This window comes from Patagioenas fasciata, chromosome 5 (genome assembly GCF_037038585.1).
Source record: "Patagioenas fasciata isolate bPatFas1 chromosome 5, bPatFas1.hap1, whole genome shotgun sequence".
Lineage (NCBI taxonomy): Eukaryota > Metazoa > Chordata > Aves > Columbiformes > Columbidae > Patagioenas > Patagioenas fasciata.
In genome coordinates, this window is record NC_092524.1 from 43,567,866 (window position 1) to 43,591,611 (window position 23,746).

Genomic DNA, 23,746 nt, shown 5'->3' on the forward strand with positions numbered 1-23,746 from the left:
CTACAATGAATGCTGTTCTGCTTTTCCAAAAGAGGTAGTGGCTTTTCTTCTTCTCTTTGACTAAGTTTGGGAATGGAAAAAGCTCCCCTGAAGAATGCTGGCTAAATAATGCAAACATTTATCTCCTTATGCTCCAATACAAGCCTTACACAGAGGTAACCTCTTGGTATATTGATCCCAACAAAAAGATGGTCTCTGTGCACCTTCAAAGGTTGCCACTGACAAGCTACTCTATACTGAGCAATTCCAACTGCTAAGACATACCATCTCTGTTATTAGATTCAGATAAAGAAGGGGTCAGAGAAGATGAAAGGAAAGAGGAAAGACCAGAATTAAAGATGAGGAAAGATTTGTTCTACTGAAGACATTGTATAGCTTTAATGACAAGCAACGACCGCACTTTTAGACGTATTCTGTTCGTAATTTCTTCTCCAAATAAAGGCAGAAACCTAGGTTGAAGATGGTTTAAAATAAATAAATAAATAAAAATCTCGATAAGGTTTCACTCACATTTTTTTCAAAAGCTTTGTGACCTTTGCTTGCATTCCAAAATTTGCAGAAACAATTAACCCTTCTCCAAAATAAAGATGATACATAAAAATGCATAAACACCCAAATTTACTGTCAGAAACCAGCCAGCAACTCAACAAGAATTTTTTTCTTCTAGTATTTCTGATGTGGTTGATGGTTCACACTACTCACGGCCCCAGCAGGAGGAATGCCATGAATTCAGCTGCAGCCAGTATTGTATATATTGAGCAGCACAAGACCTTCAATCTCCAGCCTGCTCCTTGGTGCTGACGAGAATGCAAGAGTTTGACCTCACCCCAAGTCCAGCAGTTTAAGGTGTGTACACTGCTAATCTGCGAGGACCACCACCCTACAGAACTAGAGGGTCCCAGGCAATAGGATCAATGGTTTAAGACCTCAGAAGATTGCTGCCTTTTGCTTCATAATGCAGGCCTTACAAGGCAGCCTGTTTTTCTGAGGAGTGCAGGAGTGAGAGCATCCTGGCCTCTTCCTCCCTGTACAACCTCAGTTTTTACACCAGAACACAATAAAAAAAAAGGACAGCAGGAACACTTGTACAGAACTTGTGCTATTTCTGCCCCACACAGACAGCAGTAGGGTCAGAGAGAGGTTGGGATCTCTAATGACATCTATTTTCAGTTAAGATTCTCTACCCATACAGATTCTTTAGGAAAAATATTTGCAGATGGCCCATCAATCTGTGCTGTGCTCCCCTCCCCCCTCACAAACACACTGAGCATCTGCTGTGCCATTGTTTAACGGCACTGCAGCTTCGTTCGAAGGCTGGGTCTCAAAACCTGGAGATTTGTGTGCAGACAGAGGCAGAACTGCAGTTCTGCACATGTCAACTTGACATTGGTTCCAAGGCAAATAATGTTGATACTCTCGACATCCAAGTTTCTCCATAAACAGCAAAACACAGTCCCTGAAGGATTAGGGTTGCAAAACGGCATCATTCAGTTCGGTGCGATTCTTACTGTTACGGGCAAGGGTATAAAGAATCTTAGATGTCAATATAAAAAAAATTGACAACAGTGCTCTACTTTCAGATAGGTTTTACAGGTACGGCAAATAATACTTCTCAAGTTTGCATAGGCCCATAATATATCCAGAAACTAACAGAAGTGTTACTGCACTCTTGCATTTGTTACAAAAAGACTCACTTAAAACTTCCACTAAGCATTTTAAAGCCATAAGAGGTTTGCAATTTAAGTTTGTAGCATAAAAGTTAGTTATGCCACAGAACAGTACTTCCAAAATTTGTATATTCTCACGAGATTTCTCCTTCTAAGAGAAATATTTTCCTTCCCTTCCCTGCATTATCAAAATAAGTAATGAGCTGGGGAGAACCACAGACTGACCGGGAGCGTAATTCTCAGTCTTACTACCAGCTCTGCATGCATGGAAGTGACAGCAACATAAAGGGATCAATCCAACAGTCAGCTCTGTGCACGCTTACATTATTCCAAGAATAACCTCCTTTCAAATGCCATATGCCTTATGGAATACAGAAAGAGCACTTATTTTCTCCAAGGTGTAGGACCTCTTTGTGAACAACTCAGACACTGCCTTCAAGAGATAGTATAGAATTTTAAAAATTATGTATCCCATGTTATCTTCTTAGCCAAGTGAGGAGCTCCACCCTAGTTGTGCAAGGCACACCAAGACATGGAAGCCCTCATGCACCAACCAGTGAGAATAACTTCTGCATCCACGCAGAATCTCACAGACAACAGCCGTTCCTTTAAGCCTGTGTGTTGCCAGATACAAGACTAGGGCACACTTCAAACCCTCTTCTTTCATCAACATTGTGCTTGTGAAGGACAGATATCTTTCTTCTCATTACACTGCTAGGATAAGCCACATGCATAAGATCAATTACTGATTGGTAAAGGGATACTCCAAATTAAACACTGAATAAGAGAACTTCTTGGCTATAATTGCAATGTTATTGAGCTACTCCAGCATTTCTTTCACAGTGAAGAAAGCTTTGTACATTTTAATACTTTGGATGCAAACACATTTAGTCTCTGGAAAGACTTTTCAGAAAGTTACAGCAAGAGTATGTCCTCTTATAAGGCAATCTAAACTCTGAGCCCCATGATGGACATGAAATAATAGATCATGCTAAATAGTACCAGACTGTAGAAATGCAGAACATAACTGCATTTTACAAGCTATAGTAGCACAGGTTCTGCAGCACAGAGAGGACTAGTGATAGGTACATAATGTGAACTGTGAGGTTGTCCTGTGCAGGGACAGGAGTTGGACTCAATGACCCTTGTGGGTCCCTTCCAACTATGATTCTATGATAGGCACACATGGCTCTTCCACCACCTGTCAACAGAAACACTGTCATTCCAAACAGATTTAACAATGATTATTCCATAGGTACTCTGTTTCTCATGACATGCAGTTCTCTGGTAGATTACACATAGCATAACTGGCACCTGTGAATATTCAACTTGTCACCTTCGGCTGCTTGAACACTCATGAGCCACACACATAAGTAATTTGTTTTAGTCAGACCCCACCACGTTTGCTTTAGTCCCATTTCCACCCAGCCTGAATGCTTTATACTGTAAAAGTATCATTTACCCATTTTGTGCAGAGCTATTGTGCGTTTCTGAGTCATCACTGTCACTGATGACAATTGTGTCTCCATCAGTGCTGCTGGTGTGGCCATTTGCCATCCCATTGTGATGGGCTGGAGCTATGACTTCCAAAATCTTACATTGCAACCTAAAATAAAACAAAGACATTTTATTACCCTCAAAGTCTTCAAATAGTGCAAAGAGCCTAAAGTTGTAGCAGATGTTATTTTAACAACACATTTATAACTGAATCTTGTATTGTCTACTAAATAAGTAAACACTTAAGAGTCTTGCACTGAAATACTAGGTAAAATATTAATTTTGTGAGTTCCATCCAATAAATGAAAAAAATCATCTGCTTACACAGCTACCAGCTTTACTACTCTGGACAACAAAACAAGTCACTGCTAGAATTATTTGCAGTTGTTTTTTGTTTGTTTTTGTTTGTTTTTGGTTTTGTTTTTTTCAGTTCTCACTTAAACTAAAAAGTTAACTTAATGTATTACTTTAAAACTGGACACCAAACCTTTTAGATTTATTTTTACAGCAGTCTAAGAAAAGCAAAAGATTTTCACATCCCAAAGTATTTTTACTTATAAGAGATCATCTACTGCTGTCGATGACCTAAATAAACAAGGCTGAAATGATCATTATGCATCTAATCTTAATAATGGCCCATTTATCTGCTGACACATATTAAGGCTCCATCTGGCATGCACACAATGACAAAACAAGTCTCTCTCTTCACCATCCTGAATGTCAGTTATAAAAGGCAGAATTAACTACATATTAAAAAGTATAATTAATCGACACTTCATGCTGGGTGACTATATTACAGCTGGTTCTTAAGCACTAACTTTCACCCCTTTCTGGAATTCCATGGTTCATATTTTTTAGTTTAATCTCCTCAAGCCTGTATGCTTCATGAAAATTAACTATTGCAGTCAGTGGATGCTGTCACATACTATCACTAAAAGCTCAGAGGGTGAGGGGATAAAGAACACCGAATAATTCTCTTCTCTGGACACCAAACACTGTCACTTGAAATAAATAAAATGGAGAATGCAGGAAGCACAGGGCTTGAATCAGCATGGCATCACGCCTAAGCTAAAAATAAACACCTCCCCCAATAAATCTATGACAGACAAATTCTAACTGTTCTATCTGAACTGAACACTAGCAAAAAGGAAACAATGTCAAAATAGTTCTTAAACATCTTTCTGCGAGCAGAATGTACTATCTGCACACACTGAGGAAGAAAAAAAAAATAAAAAGGACAAAAGTTGAAAACATTAAAATATCCTAGGTCGTATTCACTTGTGAATTTAGCCAGGAGCAGTAACGCAGTTGGTGCCCGTAGCTGTCCTCCCCAAATCTCTCTCCAACAGGGACAGAGCTCCAAGATGCTCCAACAGGATGTGCTACTTTAAAACAACATGAAATAATTAAAAGAAAACACCAAGCACCATTAACGTGGTTATGTACTCCTGAAGACAACAACACAACCAGTTATCCATGGGGACACGAGCGCTGCCTGTGTGCTGAGGACTGCTGTCTGCAGGAGCTGCCGTGCCAACGCAGCCCCGGTGTTCAAGGCTGGTCTGGGGCTGGAAGACACCTTTTCCTGGTGAGTGGAGCTCAGCATAATCAACTGTGCTAATGTGAATAGACTCCATGTGAAGGATCAAGAGCACCCAAGTATGTAACAGACATAGAGCCTAGTGACTGCTCACAAAATAAGTCCAAGGCCAATGAAGCTTACTAAGGTCTGGCTCAGCACCAGACTGCGGCTGAGTCCTAAGAGAAGTGTCTGTCATTAACAGTGTCTTGGTCTTCCAATATTTGGAACATCACCGCCTCCCCTTCATACTGCATAATATGGAGCTGACTACATAGCAGAATGCATTAGGCTGATTTTCTTAAATCCAACAAAGATCACCTGCTCAAAAAGACTTCTTAGTGGAAATATTTTTGTTTCAGATTATAAAATATATTTCCTAGAGAGTTCAGTTACATTTAAAAACCACTTTTAAGTGTTGTCTGTTTTTTCCAAATGGAAAATAATCAAAAGCACCAATGCTTAAGACTAATGACACTTCTAATTTGTTTACTATTTGAAGCCCACTAGAGGGAGCACATATACACTGAATTTGCAATCACAGTAAAACTGCCACATGAAAGCTAACTTGCAACCTATGCTATGCAATGCCATGAAAGGATAAAGAGCCTAACACACACACACACACACGAATCAATCCTCCTCAACAAAAAGACTTTAATGTTTAGTTCACTGAGTATTTTACCAATGCTTAATTTACATGTGTGTCCATCAGACAGCCCTGTAACTTAGAGTATCACATCTCCTTCTGTAAGAACAGAAATTATATATTCTATATACTTGATTCAGTAAGTAGCAAAATCCCAATACAGCTACCTCTTTTTTCTTCTTCCTTTTTTGTTATTAAATAGGAAGCATGACTAATGGAATAAACTACCACAGAAAGCAAGTGATTGTCCATCCTCTATGCCTTCATTCAAATAATTACCAGAAATCTTTGGGGAAGGAATCAAGTGAAACACACATTACCTGGCTCAATAAAAGCATAATCCAATGGAAGTTAATGGTTACTGATAGACAGGGGGTTAAAGAAGGTGATGCAACTTCTCCTTGTAGCATTGAAGAAATAATAATCTATTAATTCTTTTTTTAGCCCTTGCTACACTCAAGTCCTGGCTAGTAGTGGCCAATTCCCTGGGCGAAAAGAGGCAAAGACACTTGGTTTCTAGTACAAACAAAGGCCTGCTCTTCTCAATAACCTAATGATTCCCTGAGTTCACTTATTACAACTCTTATTTTATATCATAAAGCACATAAAACAGCAGAGCCGAAATCTGAAGCAAGACACTCGAAGCATACTTGTGGAAATACTTTATAAAAAGGACATCTTAAGATCTTTACAGAGCTTACATCAAAGTGAAACCACGCTCACTCACTATTTCCCATAAAATAAGAACTGGGGCACCTCAAACTGAAAAAACAGGAGCACTCAAGCAAATAAATACATATCCTAATATCCCCCTCAGTCAGGAAGCACTTTCTTCTAATAGCAATAAATATTGTAAAAAAAGCTTACAGCCACTGTAAGTAAATGCCAAAAGGTATTCAGAAAAGGATCAGATAAATTGAGAATAGAACCATCATGAACTTCTACACAAAAGTCCCAGCAACTCAAGCTCAGACACTGACAGCTAGAAGCTAGAACAGTAAAACATGCAAAAGGATTACCCTGTACTCAAAGAGTTTTGCGTACCTCTCTCTGCACTGCAGGCTGCTATCAACAACAGGGTATGGATTCCCTGACCAATTCCAAGGATGGCCTTTATGCTCACAGGTTTTTTTTTTTCTACGCTCAGAAACCAAGCTCTTTGGGATCTCTTATGTTATGGAAAAGAAGTGTTTGGCCTAGATGATTAAATCTGGGGTTTGTTTTGAAGAAAGAGAGGAACACGAGTCCAAAAGTTTTAAATGCAAAGCCAGAGGAGATATCACCAATGTTAATTTTTTTAAGTACCCATGCACATCCCCTCTCTCAAATGAAAAAAACCTAAAATGTTTCATTGCATCAATTTTGGGTAGAGTTGGTCAGTTGCCCAGGTGAAAGAACATAAGTGACTCTAGCAATCTAAGAGCAAGATACACTGGCTGGACACGGTGGCACAGGACATGGTTTCTGCAGAAATCCAACTCTATCACATTCTCCACAAGAACAATTCTGGGCTGTGCTTTGAAAAGCAGCTTAACACAACTAGCAGAAAACTTTAAGGTTGGATGGAACTTCGTCACTCCGAGAAGAACAGTAAGGAAACAGCAGGTTGAAGGTGAACAGCAGCAAACCGCAGCCTCAGGCTGCTGCTCTGCAAGATGCGGAGATGACTTAACAGTTCATCACTACCAAGGGGGAAATCCTCCCCTGCCATTCCTCTTTCCAGCCACATATTTGGTGTGGTGCTTGCTTTTTGGAGCTCTAGTACTCAGTATTGTTCATTGATTGCCATTAAATTCTATTACCTGCCCCTCCACCCCCCCACAAAAACAAACAAACAAAAAAAAGGCAAACAAACCCAAAACTAAGCCAAGGTGAAGAGCTGGATAAGTTTGTGTCAGATCAGCTACTTCAAGCGTTTCCCTGAAGGATCTGATGAGAACTACAGCATGTACAAGAAGCAAATATTGGCCACGGACAAAAGCAGGTGAGGAAAAGCAGCAAGACCTCTCTCATGTAGAAGCCCTGATACACTATAATTTCTTGAGGAGCTCAGTGACCTCAGTAGCTTATGCTTCCAAACTGAAAAGCGAACACTGGGATGCTAGGAAAGTCTGTTCTTGGGAAACCACGTATCTCACAAGGTATTATAGTTGGGCATGACACAGTACATGCTTCAAATTCACCAGTAGTCCAAGATGGGAATGATTCAGGAAAATCCAAAACAAAGGGTAAGTGTAACTTACACGGCAAATTTCTATTTCTTTCAGCTCAGCAGTTAAAAGGCAGGTACACAACCTACTACAAGTTGTGGGACAAGCAGGTATCTCCATCTCCTGCCAAAGCAGCAGAAGAACACAATTTGAAGAAGAGAAGCTGCACTCCACTATGTAATGGGCCAAAACCAGACATCACAGGGTGTCAAGCAGAAACCTTGACCCTGCAATTACCAGCACTTTAACTTACTCACGAGAAGTTCTTCACAAAGGCCAGGTGGGCCTTTACATCCAGCCATACAAGCTGTGAGAAGAGAGACCACTTCTCACTGCCCCTCAATTGAGCATTCTGCACCCCTGTTTTTGATCTGACTGGTGCTAACTACTGCGATAGAAATAATAGTCTGGCACTCTGCTACGTCCTCATTTCAAGCCAAAACACAAGAGCCCTTGAATGCCCATGTGATTTATAAACATGTGTCTGTATGCTTTACAATAAGCAGTCAAAAAACAGCAGAAAACTGTTTGAAATGGGGCAGTGGAGTAATGTTGCAATACTTTGAGGCCAACTTTTAACATAAACAAAACAATGACCAGCAAGACATAAGCAAAAGGAAATTCACTTTTTAAAAAACAGACACCCAAATGAAAGCAAAGTTTTTCAAATGCCAAAATTAAAAAAAGGACATATTTTCCAATAGTATGTGAAGTTAGTTGAATGAAGAAAACCCCAAGAGAGACATATGAGAAGCTATGGTAGCAAGTACCAAAAAGCTACAGCCTCATTCTGTTTTGTCAGCTTTTAGTAAGTTTTTAAGAAGTAAATGTCAGGTAAGTGCAATAACTCATATCCTAGTCCTAACAGTTCTTGTACACTTGGAAGTAATTAGAAAGATAAAAGTGAGACAAGATCTGAAAGAATAAGTGACATCTCTTACTGAGCTAACTGGTACTATTTAATGCACACACAAAACAAAAGCACACAACGAGGAGGCAAGTTTTACACACATAATGGCTTCCTGAAGTACAGTAAGAGCTGCTCTTTTCAAGTTTCAGCATCTTCATTTGTCTGTCAAGTTATAGGTAAGATTGTGCACTTCAAAGAAACCAGTAAGCAGCATGTTTTTACTTAGGACAAGAGAATCCGGTATACACAGTAGCTGCATCAGTTGTCTCCTGCAGATTTAGGACAGCACTAAGTAGCAGTAGATGCATTGTTTTGATTGCCCAACCTTCAGTTCATAGTACTGTACTGATTAAAAAAAAAATCCACACAACAAACCAAACACTGTACCTTTAAATTTATAGTTACAAAAGTAGAGAAAGAACACAGAATGAGAACTAACAGAGATTAGCTGTGCCCAAAAATAGTTGTAACAGCTGTTCAACAATCTATAAGAAAGCAATTGCAGGTTCTCTCCCAGATATTGTAATCTCATAGCTTCCATTAGTCAAATACAAATATATTTATTAGTCAACAAATACAAATATATTTATATCCCAAAGGACTTAAGGGAAGTGGAAAGCTAATTCCTTAAACGTGATCTTTCCAGGCCAGGAGTTGACTGATCCTTAAAGAGCAATGCTGGAAAAATGCAAACTGCACTTGCTCTATGAATAGGTAAGCTGCTCTCCAGTACTGTCAGCTATGCTGTTTCACAAGCACCACACTAACTTTGCTACTGGAATTCAAATTCACCTTTCAAAAAAAAGTAGGAAACTTCTTTGTATGCAGGAACTTGCGCTTAAGCCTCGGCACTACATAAACACGCTATAAGTTTCTGATTCTGTGGACATGAGCCCCAATACCTCTGCATCCAGTCAGCTTTGAAGCCTAAATGCCAAAGAGGAAAAATCGTTGGTGGACTAGAATATAATTTAAACTCACTGTAACTCATTAGAGTCTAAACGTGGAAGACAATTTGCCTTTTACTACCTAGTGGTCTTATACTAACTTATCCTAGTGCTCAGAAGGCAACTGTATATTAACATATGTAAGTAATACCTTGTTGCTGGTTTGAACGAAAAAGTTGGAAAATTAGCTATAACCTTATCTCTTACAAGGATTATCTTGTACCATCCTGACTCCATATCAGCCAGGCACAGCCACCGCCAGCAACACGTTTTCTGTGCCCCAGTTAAGACTTACAGAGATGAAAACAGTATGCAAATCTTTTAATTGGTCTAATGCAGTGGTTAATCCACTATGAACAATCCTGAAGCACTGGGACACCAGCCAAACAATTGATGAGCTAAAAAAAAAGAAGTTTCAGTTACAGAAAGGTTGCTCTGTGATTATCGAGGTTTCCTACAGCTTGGCAGCATTAGATCGTTCAGAGCAGAGAAAGGATGCTAACCTGTACCAAATGCATTATAAGATGCAGCAATCCTCCTAACAGAGAACTTTATCTACTACTTCTGTAAGCAGGTTCATTTTAAAAACACTACGTTCTCTTAAAGCATTCTGCTGTTGCTCACAGGCATGACACAAGTATTCTTTTGCAGTGGTGTCATCTAGTGGTCAAATTCAATGAAAAAACATATTCCTTCTTCATATCTGCCACATTCTGTATGACTTCTTATACACTACCTCTAAGCAACCTATTTGAGTCTGCAGGTGGTTAACTTTTTAATTAAGTTCCATACTAATTGATGGACAACAATTGGTTGTCTCCCAACCTTCATGGGGAAGGGAAGGTATAGTCACATTGGCTATTTTTAAGGGTGGGGGAGGGGGAGCTGAAGAGCTGGAGTTCTCCAACCAAGTCAGACTGCAAGCTTACAGGTTAATTAACTAATTATCGCACTGCTCACTTGTATACCCTAATAAAGATAACCAGTATTTCTTGTGATACCACCCAGATTCAGAACACTGATGATAAGTCACAACTGCTTGTTTACACATGCTTTACATCTCGTTTTTCCTCCAGCAAATTAAAATAATTGGAGGGAAAAAAAAAAAACCACAAACAAAAAAACCCACAAAACACAACAACACACACACAAAAAAAAAAAAAATACCACAAAAAACAAGCACACTGCTCAAGCAGAAAAGAACAGGTCCTACAGCTGAGTGAGCTTGGCAGTCATAGGTTTTATTTGGTGTGACTGAAGCATTTGCTGAGGTTATTTCAGGTAGGCCTTTCACACCTCACAGTTCCAAATTTCAGGTAACTGACTGACCAACCTCAGGTGCCAAGATGTTGAAATTCAGTTTCACAAGTTGTAAGTACCAATAATACAACACAGTACTAAGGCAGCAACAAATGGTCAGGTTACTGCAAGAGATTCCATTTCTTGTGGGAAAACAAAAGGCCAACTAGTATGGCATGTATCTTAAGCTTTCAGTGTTGAAGAGCAAGTACAGGAAGCAACTCCAGCGATATTGTCAGCATTTTTCCTCTGCTTCAATAAAGTGTGAGTTAACACATTAACTGTTTATTTTACATTGTAACTGACCAGGGTTAACATGAAATATTGTTCTAATTCCCCCCGCCCCCCAATGAAATCTCAAATAATAATTTCCATGCCTTTTTGAATCAACTTCTTTCCATAAATAGCAATTTGACATTCTAACAGTACTTACAGTGTCATCTGTTTTCAATTCCTTTGCAACTCAGACAAATTTAAACTTCATTTTAGATTCATTTTTCTGTCTCTATGATATGATGTTTCTGACTTACGTTTCAAATAATAATTTTGTCTTTCACTAAGGCAGTACTAGGAAAACGTTGTAACACAGTTCCTACAGTTCTTGAACTGGGAATGCAATCACCTCGTGTTTTAAAGCACAGCACAAGCTGCCACTTGGGAGAAAAATCAGACTCAGTTTGGCTGGAAAAGCTGGCCATTTTTAATCAATACGTCATCTGAAAGAGTTAAAGAGCAAGTAGAATTATCTCCTTGTTGATTCTACTAGATTACCAAATTACACACATCATTTTCACAGACCGCCTGAACAAGCCACATCATAGGACTGGGGGGCTTTCTTCGTAATTTCTTTTGGTTGATAAGGCCTGTTAAGACACCAGACATACCAAAACAACAGGAAGACAAAGTATCTCCCAAACTCATTGAATTCCTCATACCAGACCTCAGCACCAAGGCAGAAGCAGCCAAATCAAAACTGTGTAGCGCAACAAAAGGCTAGAAACCAGGAAAGCCTGGTAGAGATCTAAGACCAGAAAAAGCAATGGGGCATGAGATTCTGCAACCACCAGAACATACGGGTTGGATACAAGAACCACCAGTGTCCGTCCCCCCCGCCTACCCTGTCCCCCCCAAAAAAAAGTAAAAAAAAAAAAAGTCATGCTCTGCCTAGCCTCTGCACAAAGCACTTGTCCTCTTACTCTTTCTAGATCACTTGTCCATTGCTTACAGTACTGAAGACTACTTCGCATGCTCAATATAAAAACATTTACATTAAGCCAAAATGCTAACCCTTCTGGTGTTTGGCTTCCCTCCCATTTACTTTGTTCGAACTCCAGAAAGCCACGTCAAAGTAATCCATCCTACAAGAATACTACATGTGCAAATTTTGGAATTATAAAATATAAATACTTGAATTGCTTGATCAACCTTTACCTATCCCTGGCTACACATCAACTATGCTGTAGGCTTCACACTAAATGATGTGCAAAGCTCAGATAACAACCAACCCTGCTGACACTACATGTGCAAAAAACTTCATACATAAATGCAGCGGAACAGTTTACAACACCACGACACAACTGGGTTTTCGTGATCTGCCAAATCGTTTGTCTCATAGGATGCAATTACATTACAGATGGACTGTGACCATTTTTGTTAGAAAAGATCACAAAAACGTAGCTGCACACGACAAACATGCACAAATCGTTCTGTTGAACAGTCGTGTTATTTACAAGTAACATGAGTTGCTATAATTAATACCCAATGTAGTACTTCAAAATATAGGTCAAAGTCAACTGTTAATTGGGCAGAAGAATAACTCTGCCTCACCTCCTCCCACTTTGTATTCTTTAATTATGTGTCTCTAAGCATAAAAAGCCCTCTGCATTACCATGTTATTTGCAACATTTCCTGGATTTAGTATTTAAGGTTTGAAGCAGCTCTCTGCTATACATTTGTCTAGAATATCAGTGGCATACAATCAGCTAAGGCAAATTTTTGATGCTTCATTTTACCAGAGAAAAGCTTATGCTTGTGTGGTTTGAAACATACAAGCTTTTGCAGTTTAGTTTCTGATGGAAATAAATTTTATTTGAATATTGAGTGTTTTAGATTATGTAGCCCACCTCAAAGGCTTAAGAAATTCAGCTTATACCCTATTAATATATTGATCTGTGAAAAATGGAACATAAACACAAATTTGTCAGGTATGCATCTCAACAGAATTTTGAATAACCTAGAAGACTGAATTAAAGGGTGGTAAAAAGTTATAATACTATCTTCATGAGACAGAATCATATCACAACTTTATCTGAACAGAATGTAGCTTACACGGTAAGTAGAAACCATTTTGTTAGAGCAAACTTAAAAACTGATGTACGATGGTCTAAAAAGAAAAGTGAAAATAATTCTTAATTTCAAAAGACAAAGAAACAAGACAGACTTGTATTAATTGCATATAAGCCTACTTTTCATTTAAGTTTTTAAAAGCTAAGATGCACAAGCATAAATATCTTAGCTAAGAGTTTAGAAAAGTAATAGACAGGAGAGTTGCTCCTGGGGGGGCGAGGGGAAATGTTGTTCTTCTAAAGCATTGTTTTTGCTATTAGTTTGGAAACCAACAGTATCTTCAAAGATTGAAAACAAAGGCATTTCATTGAGCAAATGAAAATCAACAGCTGAACTATGCTAGTAGTTCATAATATTCAGGTTTCTGGTTAACAAACAAACAAACATAAAAAACCCCACGCACCTTATTCTCTAAGCAAAGGGAATGTAATACTAGTAGGAACACAGGGTCTAGTCATGATACAAGTACAAATATGAGAAGGATAAAAAAAATTTTGGATATTGGTTTTCTGTACAGAAAGCATGAAGTCTACCAATGTTGTTCTTGTCCTGGTTTTGCAGACTAGAACTTCACTGGTTGAAAGGAATAAAGCAGGGTAGATAAAGAAAGTTCTTCCATTCTGCACTGATCTTACACACATACCCATCCAAACGTCCTTACAATTTATCTCCTGCAGCACATCAGCAGATTTTTCTTCCTGATACAGCACAAAATTTGCCTTAATTAACATCTAGATCAGCCACTAAAAAAATCCCATACAGAATAACTATGTTCTCTGATGACCATTTTGAACCAGCCCATTCCTATCACCCAGTATACACCAGATTAAGCGCAGAGACCTCACGCTACCCACAGAAGCCAATAGGTTGTGCCCTGTCTACTCTGCAGTGTAATCTGGCACCTTCCTCCTAGGGGTAAACAAACATTTATATAAAACAACAACAACCACCACCACCAAAACAACCCCACAGGCAAACAACAAAAAACAACCAGCAACAGCTGAACCCACAAAGGCTATTAGCACACATTGTTCAGGTGTTTCCAGGTTAAGCATGTTTAAATCTTTCCTATTTATAACTTCAATTAGGTGAAACTGCAAACTCATTTAGACAGAACATGGACCTTTTCTAGTCCTCTCCCAGAAGTTCCTTTAAAGAAAGACTCAAGCTAGCTTCATGTTGTAGAACTTACTTATACTATAGAGCATACGTACCAATGATATAAGAAAGCATCTGAGGTTTTCCAAGCTTTCTATCAGTCTAAGATAACAATAAAAACACTCCCAATATATACATCAGTATAAGAGTAAACATAACACTGAATGAAAAAAGAAACAAACAGACACTAAATCCCAGATAATCACCTATTACAAACACTTTACAATTATTTTCCAATTGGTCTGAGAATGCACTCAAAATTTATCCCTACCTAAAAAAAAAACACCATGAAAGTAGTATCATTTTTTTTGAGGTTTCTATAGTTTGGCCATTCTGAGTACACAAAACACCATGTGATGAATTGCATTCTGGATTATTTCACCAGAACTTTCATACAATTTTTAATTAATTCTAATTAAATCTCATTTTACAACCAACCTACCATTCTCGCACAAATACACCAGGGGACTGACATTTCTTTGCAAATCCAGCACTCCAAAAAAATGCTGTGTCAAAACCCAAGAGAGCTGCCCTGCCTCCACAGCTGCATCGAAGCTAAGGAAAGAGATACCAAGCCCAGCAATACAATCCTACTCTTAATTAAAGCAAGTAGGAGCAGTGTCACTAGCTTAAGCACAACATCTCATTTCTGGTGTGCTTGATGGAGCTTATTATCCTGATCTTTGGTTTAAAAGAAGCACATACAAGAAACACCCATGCCAAACAGAAAGAAATAGGTGTTTATTTTAAAATATTCTTACCTTGCACCATTATTTCTAACTACTTCCACTGTTTCACCAACAAAATACCGATCCTTGACATAAGCAAAGATTTCATCACAGATCTCATGAAGTCGGGAGCGATGGGTAAGGGTGGCCAAGTAGAGAACTGGAATGATGAGTGCCTCTGGAAAACTTTGAAGATTAAGTCTGGCTTTCTTCTCCGATTCCAGTGCTTCCTGATATGTGAGTCCTGGTTTGCCTGTGACAGCACAGCTCCACACGAGGCTGTTGCACAGAATGGTGCGTTCAAAAAAATCACTGAAAAGAAAGAGGGTGGGGGAGAGAAAGAAAACTGTTGAGTTCTGACTAACATTTGCAATTTACCACTATTAACACAGCAGCAAATTTCTTTCACAAGCCCGAAAGGCAAAGGCAGCTCTATTCCTGTACAGGTTGTATATACTCAAGGGTTATTTACCACTTTATAGCCACGGTATGGTAAATTGCTGTGGTAAAACTAAAGTCTCCTCTAACTACAGACTACAATAACAGAGCATCACGTCTCAGAAGTGTTGCAAACAAATATTCACATATAATAAACCTTATGCATAAAAACAATCACAATGAGTTTAATAGGCATCATATCCTCCTCACATCCCCCATTTCCACAAATACTTGCAAGAGGAGGGTTTAAAACTGTACAAACATAAAATAACCTTAACATCAGAGAAACATGTTGAAACTTGGATAAGTTTCTGATTTTGAGTACCCTAGCTCATAAATGAAAAGATGGGAGAGGTAAAAAAATTAATGTCAAGTAGTTCTCTAAATAGTTTTTATTCCTTCACTGTTTGCATTGCTCTTAGAAAAAGCATTAAACTATTTTTTCGAACAGATTCTTCTCCTCCCTCATTCCATTAGCAAATATTGATACTCCTCCTTCCCTGTATTTCAATTAATGCTAAAATTATATTATTATTGCTGTCTTACTAGTTATTATATTGGAATCAAGAAAGATGAGCTTCCATTAGTCAATATCTGTCAATTTTTGCCCAGTATCAGAAAAACAGAGGTTTGTTAAAACACTTTCCAGATGAAGTATATGATGTAGCTACTCACAAAACCATGTTAAAACATATCACATACTAAGGATCAGTGATCGGACAGCAGGGCAATCTTTCAATACGCCCAAGTTCAGATAACAATTTTTATTTGCCTTTCTTTAAAATCTTAACAGATTACCATTCATAACTGTGCAGCAACATGACAAACTGAATTCTGTTCTGCCTTGTACCACTTCAACATAGCTATTTCAAGACAGACATACAGCACTTTCAGCACACCACATGCTACATGAGATGCCTACACTGAAGTTTCATTCCTTCAAAAAAAATCTGACACTGCACAGTGTTCCCATTTCTAAAAGGACAGAACTGTTCAAATCATTCTAGTAATGAGATTAGAGAACAGGACAATTCACACTTTGAGTTTTCTCTTGCAGGCTCCCTGCAAACTCAAGCTGGCAATCATGCATCAGTTAGACTGACACAGATGACGATGTTCACTGCAGATGAACGGATAAACCATAACATTCTGTAAATGAAAATGGAAACTCCAGATTGAGGACAATGGAGGGTCCTGGCTCAGATAATCCCTTCTGTATGAGCACAGGATTCCTCTGAGTGACAGAAAGATGCTCTACGAAGAACATCAGCTACGAAAAGGGGGAAAGGACAGAAGACGTAAATTATCTGAATAATATTTCAAGTTGTATAATTTCAGATTTTACATCACCTGCATCTGCTTAATATATTTGATAGTACATGGGTCTAACACTCATAATAATGAGGAATAATTCAGGTTTGTTTACTATAAACAAGAAAAGGAGAAGAACAAAGGAGAGAAAATGAGAGAAATTGTTCTTCAAGTAATAAAGTTGTTCTTCCATATATGAAGAATGGATGGCCGTCAGTCATCTTTTGTGCGTATGACATAATGTTCTTTTTTTGTTGTCAACCACGGTGAATCAGTATCTTTAAGGTATAGAACAGCTATTTAAACATTTTAAAGAACAAGTTACACGAATTTTTTTTTTTTTTTTTTCAAAGGTGATGCAATACATAACACACGATCTCTTCAGGTCTTTTCCTGCCCTGTATTTCAATACTTCCATATTAGAGTCACAATCATTTTTGGCTATTGAAGTCAGAAAGACTACTAAAGAAACATATACTCAAATCTTCATGCAGTTGTGTCTCTACATATATTTTTGTGTCTCACCAAAGAGGTTCTTGATAATTATCTTGTGCCAGCAAAGAGAAAAACCACCCTTAAGAGTTATGAAAAATTTACCAGAACAAAATTGCAAAAGTAAAAAGGGGGGGGGGGGGTGTGAAGGGGGGCAGACAGAGCAGAGGAGGAAGGAGACACTGAGGTTGACTCCAAGATTCCCTGTAAGAGCTGCTGTTCTTCTTTGTGAAGAGACACCGGGCAGTCATGCTATTTAAAGCAACAGTATTGATCCTAAAGGGGGGGGGGGAGGGCAGAAGCAGGGCAGGAACCAAAACAACCAACAAACCCCTCTCTACAATTTTTTAATCCATGATCATTGCAAGTGAAAAACTCAGATCACTTTAACTACTTTAACTGAAACATATTTGAGGAAACAATTTTTCCATTTGCATAAGACAGTAGTTTGTGTATCTAGTCTCATTCTCCCTCATTTCCTCTTTTGTTTTGTGTAGATTTTTTCCCCTGTGAATTTAGAGAGAGCAAAAACAAAAAAAGTGTGAAAAAAATTACATTAAGTTTTGAAAGCATTATTTGTCTTCAGCTTGTCATTACCTATAGCACATCCAAACCATCTGTGGCTTAGCCTGTTAACACAGTTTTCTTGCACTGTTTTAACAATCTCACTTTAACTTTGAGAGGAGAATACAAAATTCCAACAGTGTAGCAGTAGACGTTATTTGCAGTACTCTTTCTGTCTCTGGTGCAGATCAATTACCACAAAAAGATTTACAAAGAGCAGACACAACAGCTACCAAACCAAGAGAAGGGTAGCAGCAGCAGTGATACCCTTTCTCTTTACTCAAATAGTAGTAACACACTTGATCATACTCTACATTCAACTTAAATTCACAAGAGCAAATGCATCTGCTTCTATGTCATATCTGAAGCCCCATCTACATCTTTATCTAGGGTATGACAGGGTGTTACGGTCTTCAGGGCTTCCTCCCTAGTTCAAGACCTCTAACTCTTGACAACACAGAGATTAAGCCCACACAAAACATGTCCACAAAGCTCACTTGCGTGGTCCACCTGCCCATGCGAAGTCAAAGAGGACTGCAGTGCCCTGGTGACAATGTCCACATTGACTCAACCATTCAGGGATCAGGGACTGAAAACTGAGCTGTCTTTGTAGCAGTAATTAATGCTGACTTCACAGCTGGATGTCTTTCTTCATTTACATTGTATAGTTTTCCATGCAAGGTAAGGTAAACAACAAAATTATTAGCAAATCACTAAGAAGTAGCTTAATATTGCTACTCTGTAGGTATTTGATAGGAGGCAGTTCATTAATAGAAGCTAGAAATAAATTACTTGGAATTTCTGTGCCATTGAGTCCAAAATCTACTATATTTTTAGTGTTTCAGGAACATGTTTATTTCAAATCATGTACTTTCATTCATTTTCTTAGCATATCTTAAAAACAAGCTGAAGATGTACTTTTTTTTTAAATGGAGTTATATATTGGAGAATGTAAAATGTAATAAAATCATGCTAAGTAAAATTTAAGACAGAGGAAAAAGCAGGGGAAAAAATAAATTTATGGAATGGCTAATTTGTAATAATTTTTATTTTTAATCCTGAAGCCCCTGTGAACCTCTACTAAATAATCTATTTGGTCTCTGGCAGAAGAGTAATCACAGAAGACCAACTTCGTAATTCCGGATCTCAAAAGCATTCTTATACTCTGCCCTGTCTACAGAAGTGGTCAAAAATACATATTCCAAAACAATACACAAAAGAAACAAACAAAACTAAGGAACTGACATTTATTCCTTAATATTCACAGGCTAGTTATGCATTAAGTAATATATTTCAAGTTATGAGTTTCACTTCAACCAAAGAGAAAAATCCACCTAATTTGACTAAAGACACTTTTAAAAGCTTTTTGAACAGATCTCATTTTGACTGTAACACAGAATTCCGCAGATCAATCTATAAAGAAGCTTCAGTAACTACTGAAGATGCAAAACTGCTCTCCCCCCTCTCCTCGTGTTTTAGAATGAAGAACATTCCTACCACTGTATCTATACTACTCAATTGTCTTTTTCAGGTTGCCTCCACAAGCAAGACTTCCCATACTTTGATAGCAGCTTTCATCGCACACCTCTATCAGCTATTAACTTTCACAGACAAGGTACCAAGGCTAGTGGTAACATCCCACTGGTTTAATGTGTTTCTCATGTATCACCTGCATCCCTGTACTTGCTTTTCCAGTTACTATGACTGCTCTCAAGACTCCTGTTAGTCCGTCCCCAGGTCAGTTCCTCTAACCAGGACTACAACCAAGCATGAAAAACACCAGTCCCCCCAGTTCCTGTTACTCCCGATAAATGCAATCAAACACTGCCACCACACTGCACCTCCTTTTAAAGGGTTACAAAATTATGCAATGGTATTGCAGATTAAAAAGGAAATACATTCTTAATGGGAAAGTCACTTTACAGAATACTAGTCTTGCCAAATTCTCCTCGCATTAACATAATGATTTCTTATATCGAGAAGAGTCATACTAATGTATGATTTGTATTCCTCTCTACTAAAGCTGCCACGGGCAGTAAAGAAGCTTTTCAATGCTAAGTTTGTACTCCGGGAAAGAAAGAAACAAAACAAAAAAACAACCACAACAAGAAAACAAGTTAAGTCTTAACTGTTTGTAGTAATTAAAAGAGTTCATTTAGCTGGGAAATGGGGTGAATTCAGGTTACTGTATGTATCTATATGGACCGCCTGATCTAGTCAGACTATAATTTTTAAATTCTCCCCTTAGAAAATTCACGTTGCTATTGCTTGATTTAGACAATGGTTTTCAAGAAACAGCTAAAACAATTTTCAAAAAGTGGGCCCTTCCCTATTAATCTCATTGCCCTTGCTCAGGCAAAGAAATGGGAAATGTTTTCAGAAGACACTAGCTATTTGAAGCATCACTTTGCAACCAGCAGAGCCAAGGATCAGCATCTTTAAAACCTGCTGAAAGATGACCCTATGTTCTCCAGTAGATTACGCCACAAACAACTAACAATCTAAACTTACTCATCCGTGCCGGGGCACATTAAGTAAAAAATACAAAACTTTTCAATCCAAAGCACCAATTTTACCCAACCTAACAGAAAAGCCAGAATTAATAAAATAAACAAACAAACAACAACAAAAAACCACAACAACAAAAAATCACAAAACACAACAATGACAAAAAGCCCCACAACTCAACACATACACAAAAGCATAGCAGAGTTTTCTGCAGTTTTCCCAAATACCGTATTCTAAACTGCGACCTCTGAGCTAACCACCCACTGACATTTCTAGGGATCGCCTGTGTGAACACAAGTCTAAATTTATCCCTTAATTTGTGAACTTTGGTTAAACATGGGATTTGGTCTTTCATACTTTTTTTTAGTGACATTTTTGCAGTGTAAATAAGCCTGTTAGAGTTCTTAAAATATTCACTAAACCCTGTGAGAGCAGGAAGGTCTTTTAAAAGGATACTTTTCATGCTGAAATTTCAGCGAAACTACATGTATCTGAAGCATATTTCAGTGCAGTGTCAACAAATTCATGACAGTGATCTAATTATGTGATAATAATAATTGTAACCAGACAAGCAGTTTTCAAAATATTGGAAGCTGGGGGAAGGGGGACTTAATTCCTACAGAAACTGGAGTCTGTCAGCTCTTACTCTTCGGGATCTTATACACCCAATAACAAAAACACTCCATACAAAACCTTCAACAACTCATTCAACGCCCCCTTTCCCCCTCTGAGTATGCAGTCTGAGAAACAGTAAGGCATTACCCTTCGAAGTTACCTAATACTGTTTCTTTTATTAGGTGAAGTGTATTTGAGTAAGAAAAACAAGTCTAAACACGAAAAAGATTTAGGTGTGCTCTAATTTCATATGCTGCAAACGAAAAGTATTTCAGATTTAATCTCATTAGTCTGCACATCTTCAAAAAAAAAAAAGATAGTTTGGATGCGGGGGCGTTTTTGTAGGTGGGGACGGTGCTGGATCAGACTGGGGAGTGAAAACATTTATGAGCTTTTGAAAAACGTCTCGTTAAATACTTTCTGCCCACTGTTCTTAGAAGCGATAAAGTACGCGGCAGCAAGTTCGGGACTACCCGAGCAATACACTGTCAACGATTAACGCCAGTTTCACAATTCCCATCGGTCTCTTCACACACGGAGGCAAAAGCACAAAACAAAAAAAAAAGAAAGGGGGGGGCGGAGAGAGAGAAACCTCCGTGGAACGAGAGATCCCGAGGGGACAGGTGCGTCCGCTCGGTTTCAGGCCGAGTTTAACCCCTGGCCGCGGCTCCCTGGCCGGACAGGTGCAGCAACGGCCGCGGCCCGACCCGCCAGCCATTTCCAACCGGGTCAGCCGGCGGCTCCTGCGGAGGCGGGGCGAGCACAGCCCTGGGCGGTGCGGCAGACCCGGCACCCCAGCCCAGCGGTGGGCTGGCAGCGAGGGGTTAACGACGGCGGGAGCCGGCCGGGGAGCCGAGCCCAACGGGCTCCGGAGGCGGTGGCCCCCACCCGACCGCTACCACAACAATAGGGCGGCCGGCCCCGCTGCTCCGGCTGAACCAGGGCCCGGCGCGGTCCCTTCCGCGGGGCGGCCTAGCGCCGTCCGCCGCCAACATGCGGCTGCCGGCGGAGGGGAAGGGGAGAACCCGGGCCCGGCAGACGCTCGTTCCTGCCCGCTGCCTCCCACACGGGCAACTTTCACTTCCTCGGCAGGGGCGAGGGCGACACCGCGAAAGGAGTGGTGCGGCAGCGGGGGTAGACGGGAACCGGCTCCCCTCCTTTTCCGCGAGGGGAGGGGGGCCGCGGGATAGCCCCGCCGAGGAGGGGCCGGGATTCCCCCTGCCCCGGGCGAGAGATCCGCCCTCTCCCCCCACCCCCTTCGGGAGGGCACGGGCTCACCGCCAGCCGCGTCCCCCCTCACCCCACCCCCGGCAGGGCTCCCCGCGGCGCTGCCGGGGAATCCCCTCCCTGCCCGCCCAGGTGTCAGCCGTTCGGGGTTAAACCGCTCCCTGCCCGCCGCCGGAGGGCGAGGTGGGGGGGTCGGCCGGACACAAACACAGGGGTTGTCTCTTACTCGTAGTCCCTGAAGATCTCGTTAGTGACCCTGCAGTAGAAAACACGCTCGTCCGGCCGAAGGTCGGCGGGTGGCTTCACCCTCACGAAGGGCTTTCGGTGCAGCAGCGGCATCGCCCCGCTCCGCGCTCTCTTCCTGCCCCGGGACCCGCTTCGAGAAGAAGTAAAAAAATAATAATAATAATAATAATAATAAATACGGAGGGAGCGAGTGCGGGCAGCGGCGCCCCCCGGCCCAGGGAGGAGGGAGCGTCTCGGCGCGTCCCTCCCCCCGGGGGAGCCGGAGAGGAGCGGGAGAAAGCGGCGGCGGCCTTTTGTGTGCCTGACACGCCGCTGCCTGCCTGGGACTGCGCGCGGAGCGGCGGATCCTGCCTCCGCCTCCCTCTGCCTCACAATGGGGCCGTGACGCCGAGCGGCGGGCGGAGGCGACGCCCCCCGCCCCAGCCGCCCAACGTGCTCGGCTCGGGAATACCCCGGCCGCCGCCGCGCTTTGTCTTCTCCGGCTCCCCTGCCCCCGGGTCACCCCCTTCCTCCGCCTCTGACCCACACACGCCGGGCCGGACACCAACTTCCACTCCCCCGCCGCCTCCGCCTCCTCCTTCCCGCAAAGCAAACACCCAGGAGGGGCAGCGCCGACCACTTATTTCCCTCCTTCCCTTCCTGCCGGGACGCTGCCTGATGGGGGTCCTCGCCCTTCCCACCCCGCGCTGCGCCTCGCCCCGGCCGCCACCGGACTCCGCCGCCGCGGGACAGTGCGGCCGCGACGCGGGGGGCTGCTCGCGCTCCGGCCTGCCGCTGCGGGGGCTCCCTCCCCTCCTGCCCACCTGGTGCGGCCGCAGGCTGCCCTTGCTGCTCGGCCGGTGCGAAGCGCGGTCGCCTTCGCCGCGTTTCTCCCTTTTCCTCTGCCCCCCCGGCTCCTGGGAAGTTTTTGATCTACTTCTTCAAGCCCTCAATCAGGAAGAGCTGCGGGGAGGAGCCTTCCCCTGCTCTCCCCTACATCTTTATTGGCCGCTTGGTGCCTTCCAGCGTGTGTCACACAGGAAGACAGCGAGCTACATTATTAATTAATGGCTGAGAGGGCGCATCCTCCATTTTTGAATTATCAGCCGGAGATCTCCGGTGCGGGGGGTGATGGGCCCAGGCCAGCTGACCGCGGAGGGGAAGGCGGCTCTTTCCGCACGACGCTGCCGGACGGGCTGGGCTGCGGGCGGCACGGCAGCGCAGCGCGGAGGGGCGACCCAGCCCAGCACGCGGCGTGCGGCGCTGCCCGCCCGCGCCTCCTGCCCACCGGCATTACCAGCGCTTCCGAAACCGGCGCCAAGGAGCCGCCGGGAGACCAGCAGCCCCTGGCAGAGCAGCAGCCGCTCGGTGCTGTG

At 41.4% G+C, this 23,746-nt stretch overlaps 1 protein-coding gene across 5 annotated transcripts in view; it reads right to left on the reverse strand.

The window, feature by feature from the left end:
* The window catches only part of BAZ1A (bromodomain adjacent to zinc finger domain 1A), a 63,847-nt gene extending 40,477 nt beyond the window's left edge, over nucleotides 1-23,370 (reverse strand). For 2 of the 5 annotated variants that reach the window (XM_071809397.1, XM_065839211.2), the window contains exons 1-4: nucleotides 23,195-23,366; nucleotides 22,372-22,521; nucleotides 15,024-15,302; nucleotides 3,130-3,273 (exon numbers count right to left, since the gene is read on the reverse strand). In XM_071809397.1, the coding sequence (XP_071665498.1) occupies nucleotides 3,130-3,273; nucleotides 15,024-15,302; nucleotides 22,372-22,484 (536 nt within the window). In that variant the 5' untranslated portion in view covers nucleotides 22,485-22,521; nucleotides 23,195-23,366. Of the gene's footprint in view, nucleotides 1-3,129; nucleotides 3,274-15,023; nucleotides 15,303-22,371; nucleotides 22,865-23,194 lie in introns of those variants that run through there. The other 3 variants (XM_071809395.1, XM_071809394.1, XM_071809396.1) reach the window with 3 other exon arrangements.
* Between the last annotated feature and the right edge of the window lie 376 nt (nucleotides 23,371-23,746).